This window comes from Saccharomyces eubayanus, chromosome VIII, assembly GCF_001298625.1.
Source record: "Saccharomyces eubayanus strain FM1318 chromosome VIII, whole genome shotgun sequence".
NCBI lineage: Eukaryota > Fungi > Ascomycota > Saccharomycetes > Saccharomycetales > Saccharomycetaceae > Saccharomyces > Saccharomyces eubayanus.
Genome location: NC_030983.1, coordinates 18,712 through 28,249, shown reverse-complemented (window position 1 = coordinate 28,249; position 9,538 = coordinate 18,712). Strand labels below are relative to the sequence as shown.

General features: G+C 38.4%; 2 protein-coding genes across 2 annotated transcripts; both read right to left on the bottom strand.

Moving 5' to 3' along the window:
• Positions 1-4,504: 4,504 nt before the first annotated feature.
• ZPS1 (Zps1p) lies at positions 4,505-5,254 on the bottom strand (the record flags this gene model as incomplete). The annotated part of the gene is made up of 1 exon (XM_018367816.1): positions 4,505-5,254. The coding sequence occupies one exon, from the start codon at positions 5,252-5,254 to the stop codon at positions 4,505-4,507; it is 750 nt and encodes a 249-aa protein (XP_018219198.1).
• A 2,285-nt stretch (positions 5,255-7,539) lies between these two features.
• Positions 7,540-8,778, bottom strand: DI49_4806 (zinc-binding alcohol dehydrogenase family protein; the record flags this gene model as incomplete). Its single annotated transcript, XM_018367815.1, has 1 exon — positions 7,540-8,778. The coding sequence occupies one exon, from the start codon at positions 8,776-8,778 to the stop codon at positions 7,540-7,542; it is 1,239 nt and encodes a 412-aa protein (XP_018219197.1).
• Between the last annotated feature and the right edge of the window lie 760 nt (positions 8,779-9,538).

The window sequence follows — 9,538 nt, the reverse complement described above, 5'->3', positions numbered from 1 at the left end:
ACAGTAGTGATACTGGAACCAGAACCTTCATTTGCAGAGGATGCAGCAGAGGATACAGCAGAGGATACGGCAGAGGATGCAGCAGAGGTTGTTGCAGAAGAGGTGTCAGCAGAGGGTATAGCAGCGGAGGACTTGGCGACAGGAGCAGCTGTCACAGTAGAGGTTGCAGCGGAACCTTCACCTGCCCAGACAAAAGTAGCATCTTGGGTAACGGTTTTGGTATAGACGTGGCCGTTCTWGGTAGCCGTGATGACAGTAGTGATACTTTCAGTAAGAGCAGTACTTGCAAAAGCAAACAGGAAAAGAGCAGAGAATAATTTCATCTTTAAGTATTATTCTTATTTTTATTTTTATCGTTCGTTTTAAGCGAGTGAAAGAACCTGTTTGTATTAGTTCAGGAATTAGTTAGGACTCAATAATTCATATCTTTTTGATTTAAATAAGCAAAACATTTAACATCAAAAAGAATATGTGAATCTCGGATGACAATTGGACCCCATTTTCCGCACCCTTTCCTTAATTAGCAGCACTCGGTCTTCAGCAATGACATGTCTGTCATTTGTAGGAACAAAAGATGAACAACGCGGTGCGGAACAAACAGGGTGCAGAACAGGGTGCACGGCACGGTTACATCTAGAAAAGCGTGGAATAGTTACATAATAATTTTAGTTTGTTGCTATTCACAATTCTATTGTTTATGTGGTTTTGCTTTACGTGAACCCGCGGACCATAAATAAAACAAAAATTAACTCCTACTCAAAAAGTGTTCGGATTCTTGATTTTTCGGTTTAACACCTTGTCGACTTTTCGCGATTTCTCAATTTCACCCAGATTTCGAATGCTTGTTCTTATGTCGCTCCTGTTATTAGTGCTTATGGCGTGAGGTCGTATAGCAATACCCAGATTAACTGGGGGTGGGGAAACACGATAAAAACAGATAGAAATAATGCTTGTGCCAGGGAATTGGAATCGTACAAATATGCTACGGGGCACTAAGAGTCAATACGCTTCTATTTGCACTTTTATATCGGTGTTAGACTCTTGGCTACATTGCGCAAAGAAGCCCTCGACAGTAAAAATAAAAATAAAAAAACATTTGTAAGGACATTTAGCAAAATAAACCGGATTTATCAGGATTAGCACAAAGTTAAAATTATCAGTAACAGTAAATTTCGTCGAGTCTCTTCTAATACGCCAGTCTTCATCTAACCCATTAGTAAAGCAAAATATCCCCGTTATCCTCAATAAGACCTCTTTAAGTAAGTGGGTATGGGCTCATTTCGGGCTGCTGGATAACTTAAGGGGAAATATATATAGAAGCACAATTCGGTTGTACTGGCTGGTACCTCTGCTTAACGCAACTGTATACAACTTCTTAAATATTTTTCGACTTGAACGAATCCCCACCACGTTAGAAGCATCTATCATATTCGATCATGTTTTGTTGCGGGGTTTTTTTCTGAGCACTGTAGGTTTGACTCGTAGCAACTGCTCAGTAATCCCGGGAGCCGAGTGCTCATCTACATTTCAGACGGAGCGCAGGTTTTAATGTTGTGTGGTTTTCTTTTATCAAATTTTTGGCGAGTAGGATAATGACTCAGTTCCAGGTGTACAGTATACCTCATTCATATTTTACCAGAACTAGTTAAGAAGACTCAAGCCAGTAGATCATATGATTCACGCAACGGAATACACCTATCATGTGGACATAGAGAAAATTGGAAATATGAGAAATTTGTGAACGTCCGGTAAACACACAATTTTTGTTTTGAGAAAGTTTGTTTCTTTCCGCAGGCGCCATTGTTACGAGTTATTTTTTTACAGCAAACATTTTTCTGGCAGTAAAATTCTTCTATGTGCCCTTAAAACATTTCCACAAACTCGGGTGGAGTAAGTCGCTGGTGGCATGCGTAATGTTTTTGGATCGGTGGCCATATTTGGCGGTTAATGAAGATTCCGACCTTCGGGATTCGATTAGCCAAACAGGAGATTTATGGCGAGTCAATGATAGAGGTGGGAATTGTAAACGCTCCATAAGTTGGATAATGATTAAGACCAGATTAATAAAAAAATCTCAGGGCTATAGTCCAAGATGAGGAGTATACAAAGATACGAGAATTTTAGTAAAGAGGTCATACAGACAGAGCACTCAAAAACATTAATTTCTGGGCCTTATGTTTTTTGTGGGCGTTAAGTTAAAGATTGGACGGGAATGACGGAATGATCAAAAAAAAAATCTCTATGAAGAGTAAGAAACGCCGAACTTTTGGAGGTATACAAAAAAGACATAATGGGGCTGGAAGAGATGAACATGAACGCGGAAATTTACTGTGTAGGGGAGCAGAATAAAAAAATGAATATGGAAGGAGAAACTGCTATCAACAGGGCCCAATAGGAGTAGTTACATTTTTTGATCGAGAAAAAATCAATAGAGATATCGCGGATGGGGTGAATAATGTTAAATTATCGTTAGTTACTTGTGTGGATCGGAAGAATTTGCGGACAAGTTTCGGTGAGTAATTGTAAAACAAGTCGCTGATAATGGCGAGAAATGAATAAATACACAGAAGAGTTTCGGAACCTGTGATTAAATTTTGAGTTTCAAACATATAAGTAGTGCCTTGAAATCTAGCTTGTTTGTAAAAGAAATTCGGAAAAGAGGGTTTTATGGCGAGACAGTCAAAGTGAATTATCGTAATAGACAATAAAGGTACCGGCACTTACAGATGGTCAATTGTGCTAGCTTTCTTAAAGAATCGACACATAGCTGCTATTTCGGTGACATATTTAAAGGATAACACTCTTTCGTGACACCCATTATCATTTGGACAGGTCTTTAAGAAATGTACAGACCTTCAACATAGTTACAAAGCCACATCGATGTATGAAAACATACTTTATCGAAAAATTGTGAGGAATTTCCCAACGCGCCTCAAAGTGCCGGTGTGTAAAAGGAGCATACTTCTATTGTTTAGCGTTCAGATCAATCAGCTAGAATCAAGAACTTCAACATCATAGTTGGGTTGACAAAAGCGTCAACTCTGATGTGTTTAATTCAGTAATTGTCGAAAATGCCGCTGACACGACTTTAAAAACATAAAATTGTTCTCTTTCCTTATTGTATCTTACGCTAGCCTTGAAATTACAGTTGTACATAGCCTGATATTTCAGCCCCGGTCTACCAATCTTCTAGGAGTATCTGTTTTAGCAATCTTGTATATTTGACATTTAGACTCGTTGAAAACTTGAAACCTATGCTCGCTATTCATTCATTACGGAAGGGTACGCGATTTTTTGAGTGTGCTATGTAAAGCGTTTGGAAAAAGAAAAGAAGCAGTATACGATCACAAAGAAGCGATATCACCATCTCTCAAAGATGTAGTTCTATTTATGCATCCTGACTGGTGAAGCGGCTTTTTTGTAAGTGAATTTGAAATTCTCTGAGTAGAATTTGAAGATCGTGCCAGTTAACCTCAGGGTAATGCTTTTTTGAGATTATGGTATTCATTCACGCTTTCATTTTAGCATAACTTCGTCAAACCTTACAATAAATGAATATATAATACAATCTGATGTATTAGAATGCTGCCTCGAATCCTTGAAATTGCTAAACGGAAAAATTGCAGTTTTCAAAGCCATACTTTGTGCCCTTACCAATAACCGACATAAATGAAATGCAACGTACGCGACCAAAACTTTCATATTGAAAAACTTGCACTTAGTACCATTGTTTATATGTGCAAATGCCAAAAATCAGCAAAAGCCTCCATTTTATCATGATTTCCGGCTGAATTTTAAGAACCTTAGCGGAAATTGGATTAGGTTTTGAGCTACTTTGAGGTGTCTGACTAAAGATAATAGGAAAAGTAATTTAATGGAAATATTAAAAGTCATTATAATAAAAAACTAAATAATTAAAAAATTAATAAATACAACTTCATCACCAATTTAACCAATTAAACCTCCACTAAGGAATCGAAAAACTTGATATATTCGAACAGAAGGGTTATTCAGAAAGCTCTCTAATGCTAAAATATGATTTTTTATAATTGCTTGGAAGAGCGTATATTTCGATATATTTGATAAAACAAGTCACACTACTTTTTGTTGTTGCCTTTATTCAACATGACAAGGTGATTAAGGAGTTTTTTTATAGATTGGTTGCTGTTTCATATTCCTATTTATTACTTCTTCATAGTACGTTTATCATACGCTTATCTTTGAAAGTTCTTTTCAGTCAATACTTAAAAATAGTAATTACACGATCATACCATCTCACCTCATCATTAGACAAAATTATTAAGCATGTGTGATATATTGTGCAATAAATGTTTTCGTATAACTAACGATCCAAATGGAACGGTCAATAAACATCAAAGTATGAAATTACATCCATAAAATACTTTAATTGCTAGCTTCAAAAAAAGCGATTCCTTTTAGAAAATCAATACGAACAAATATACACCATATAGAAAGAAAGCTCTAATGACTAAGGACGAAATCATTATAGTTCACCTAGACATCCACCGGGAATAACAGAACTACTATAAACGTCAGCTAGGTAGTACAAGTAATTGTCGACATTCTTAACAGCGAATGTGGCATTGTTTTGAGCGTAGTCAATAACTTCTTCAAGAGTTTCAGCGTATTCACCAATGTACTCATCCATATTCATGGTTGGAAGGTGCAAGTAACGATGCAGCATATCAATACCAGCATAATGGGTTGGGCCGACATCAACAATAGTACCTTCAAAGCAGATAGTCGATAGCGGCTTTTTGGAACTATAGAAGTAGTCACAAATAACAGTTTCAGCCGTAGCAGACTCACGATGATAACCAGCGTAATRATCTGGATTAGCTGCGCACAAACCGTCTGCATCATCACATCTCATGACCATACCACCCTTGGATGCTTCCATCAATTGGTCAAACACACCCATGACAGTAAAGATGCTACCATTACCAAACCATCTTTTGTAATAAGCATCATCAATACCATAGTTTAGAARTCTACTCTTACCATAAGCAGTAACTTCAGCAGTATCCTTGAAAGCCGCATTCAACATCCTGGTATTGGTTTCATTACAGGTTTGGTAAATGGCTGGGAAAGTTGCATGGGTCCAACCTGGAACTTCTTGAGAAAGAGAAGACGCTAATTCAGTAGTTGAATTGTTGTCATAAATGAATGGGGCAGCTAAAGCTGAAGTAGCAATAGTTGCAAGGATCATGGATTCATTAGTGCTGAATTTCATAATGTGCGGGGTTTTTTGTATTGAGTTGTGTCTTAGCTTTATTTGCTATTCAAAGTGAATGGTCATAATTAATGGTCAAGTTATTACAATCAAAAAACGAAAAGTTTTTCTTCCTTTTATAAGTTTTGAAGTGAGATTCATCAAATACAAATTGAATCACCAAGTATGACTCTGTTCAAGAACATGTGTGTAGCGTCCTCATATCTCTTGTAAAAACCTCAAGGTGAGTAAAAGAACGTCATTTTTTAGAAAAATCGAGTTCAAAGGGACCTTAATGGTAACCTTGGTTCATTTTTTTTGCTAGCGAAACTATAAATTTGTCAGCTGTCACCTTTTTTCATATGTTTTAGCCGTATATTTTCAAGGACCCTTGAGGTTAGGGTCCTTGAAGGTGGAATAAAAAACATGTGTTTTAACATGAAAATCTTTGAAGAGCGTGATATCGCCGCTCGAGAAGTTAAAATTCTTACCATTTCTTAGAAGGATTTGCCAAATAAAATGGGCGTATTTAAAATGCGTATCAGATTCAATATAACGTAGCACCTATGACGACTAAAATGACTAAATTTTTATATGGCTTAAACAAAGTTACCTCGGGTTTTACTTGGCGCAGAGAATATTCTGTAAGACATTTTCGATGCGTCAATACTTTGTTTTTTATGCAAATATAGCTACTTTTCCACATAAGGCCATGACAAGAAAACACAATCTGCCTGATACAAAATGTTTTAAAAACTTTTTAGGATTACCTATATTAGCGTTTGTTGAATGTACCGCACTTGTTAATCAGTTATATGAGTGTGGTCAGGTTTAAGATGTTATTCATGATAAGATGCACTCTGAAGATTGTTAAAAGCATAGCTGCATACGAGTTCCACATATGAGTAGTTCGGTTGAATTACCAATAGTTGAAGTCCAATTGTTCTTACGCGTTAGCCGTTATGCCTGTCCGATTGAAGTTGCACGTGCAATGGCTCTTTTACGAAAAATTCATTAAAAGATTTACTCTTTCGTTTTATAGGAAGAAGAATGCTATTTTACATCGACCATAGTGATTTGCACGTACAAAAACAGGCTCTATAGATAAGCGCTTATTCTAGGTTAGGCGTTTAAATACAGCTCCTTGCTGTATCATCGTTTGCTAATCAATGTTAATCAAATGTCAAAATGGTTGCTTTTTCGTGCCACATATACTTTGGCTTATAAGAAAAAAGACTGAAGAAAGAAGCAGGATCTTAAGCAGAATAGAATCATGTTTGGGAGGAAGGTTAACACAAACTCTGGGAGAAGAATTAATCTAAACCTTTGGACCTTTTATAGCTCTTCGAATCTCAGTGTTGGCACACAGTACGTATGTAATGGGAGATCTTGAAAACTTCAATAGAAACGAAAATTCTTGGTTGGTAAACTGTGATTTAAATTATTTACAATCCGAAAATCACCAAAAAATGTAACAGCTGGCGCTGATGAAGAAAATCCATGGGTAACTACTTATTATGATTATGTTGATAGGTTGACGAGCAATTGGCCAACTGGAGGAAAAAACCTGTAAAAACCGGGAACCATCAAGCTAAAAACGTCACCCCCATGTCAGTCGTCCTGACAATAACACAAGTATGCTAACGACTTTTTTCTCTGGATATCGAATTGCTCTAAAAAAAATAGGGTGCTGTAGTAACAGTTTTCTAATTGAGGAGAGTTACATTTTCCTAGTTTATTTGGATAGTACACGACTATTAGCTACAGAAATTGGGCTAACCGAGCGGACAGCTAGAAGGCAAACTTCCAATTTTGAGAAGTATTTTGTTTGGACTTCAGCGCTAAATTATTTTTGCCATAGTTATATATTAAAACTGCGTTTAACCGCCGTACAGCAAACACTGGAAAAGGCCACACTAATCACAACTTCAAGACTCAATCCGTACACGGGGAAATCTTGATCGCAAAGTGCGAGCTTATGTAATCTTGTGAGAAGATTAAGCTTTCAGATAATGTATTTCAATATCACTAATGTTGAAGCAGCTAAAGAAAATAGAGGTTGCAACAATATGTTAGCAAGATTAATATCGGCACACTTTAGCAACAATAAGAGTACTTATGTAAAGTGTTTTTCAATGATTATTGGCTACTTTATAAAGGTAAAAGTAACGGTGTATCTGGCCAGAAGTGGATTAAAAAATCTTAAAAAGCGATTAATACATATTCTCTGATACATGCAATCGGTTTAAATTTTCACAGGTATATATTTTTCTAGGTACTTAGTTTACTTAGTTATGTACTAGTATCTAAGTCAATACCGCGACCAGCTTTTTGCCATTGTTTTTGTTGTTCCTGATGTCATCAAGCAACTGGGGGATGTCGTACAACCCCTTCTTGTAGACCTTGACTGGGATATGGTGGATTTCCCCTTCTTTGATCTTTGGATTGAGGAATTTGACTAATCTAATGGCAGCCTTTTTACACTCAGGTTCCGCGGGAAAAGTGAATTTTCCAAATGGAACTTGGTGTCCACCTATCGCGTATAGGCTTGTTTTGGCAATGGTGACATTTTGTCTCCTGTATTCCTCTTTGACGTCGTCAACGGTTAAAGTGGTCAGTTCAATGACGGTGGCATCCAGTTCATCCGCTGCGCACCTGTACACTTGCTGAAGGGTGTCTACATTAGCGACACAGTCGACCAAATACGGAATATTGTTGTATTTGCTCTTGATTTGTTCGACAACATCAGAATCATGATAATCAAACAGTTCATCGGCACCGTACTCTTTCAATTGCTTTTCATGTTTCCGAGAAGCAACGACAATGATTTTGGTAAACCCGTTCAATTTTTTAGCCAGCTGAATCAGCAATTGGCCTACGGCAGTAGCACCACCCCATATTAAGACGGGATGACCCCTTTGTGGCACAGAAGGCTTCCATTCCATGTCCAAGCCCAAGTTGTAGGTCAGGATCATACCGGCGGTGGTCAATGACACTGGAAAGGTGACAGCGCCTTCTAAAGACCTAACAGGACCTTCAATTAGGTTGTCCTTACCNAAGCCCAAGTTATAGGTCAGGATCATACCGGCGGTGGTCAATGACACTGGAAAGGTGACAGCGCCTTCTAAAGACCTAACAGGACCTTCAATTAGATTGTCCTTACCACAAAGTCCAATATCGTTGGGCAATCTGTAGGCAGTCTCCGCTGAAACAGCGGAGTATTCAGCAAAGGCGCCATTGGAGGGGAATCTTACAGAGGAACCGTGAATAAACCCGGAAATGTAATCGCCAATGGTAAAGCGTTTGGAATCAACGCCAGGACCCAGTTTGACAATATAGCCTGCAGCATCGCAACCCAGGATGGACCCTTGAGGGCCTATCTTGTAATCAATGTGCCCACAATCAGTGGGATTACCGGCAACAGCAATGGTCTTGATCAGAACGAAGCCATCTTCCAATTCAGGAATGGGCACGCCCTCCTTAACGACGGCCTTATCGTCTTCGATAACGACGGCTTTCATAGTTTTTGGAATTGAGGCTGGCATGTTTGTATGTAGTATGCAATAGAGTATTGTATGTAGTATACTGCTGTATTCAAGGCGAGGTAACAATTAAGAAAGATATTAAAAAGGGTACGAAAGAGAAAAAGCGTCAGCTTTTATATGCAAAGATTATCAAAGCTTGTCGGGACCACGATTACTAATATTGTTCTTATGAGGTCGATGGAGACTCAAGGAAGAAGTCTTGTATGCTTATACTAAGGTAAGCGGAGCCGAGCTCTCTCGGAATCCGAGAAATCTTAGTCAGCTAGGACTGCCACTGCTGCCAATGCCGGTGACGCACCTCTGTGAAGCAAATTTGCCTAGATGACTATAGGCGAATGTCGGCCACATTCACTAAGAAAATGCGCGGAAAAACTGCTCTTTCAAGGCACGCCTGCGGAACCTCAAACAAAAGATGCTTCAAATAGGGTCTTTTCCAAAAAGAAAGCAGCCAAGCGTACCCGGCCGGGCTTGCGTTGGTAGTTTCTTTGAAAGTTCACTACTAGCAGAAATTGTCTGGTTTAATATAGTCACATGACAGTTTTATAACTGTCACATGACTGTCACATGATCTTGTCGAAACGCGCTGCTCGAGAAAAATGTTCAGCCGCGCTTGCAAGGCATGTTTTATGTTGGCTGGGCGGCTAAAGAGTAATCATAGGGGAAGCTATAAGATGAGTGAGGTAGACAGTAGGAATATGCTGCTGGTCAGCGTTATGTCAGTCCATATTCATGCCAGCGAGGAATATAGCATAGAGAAAGA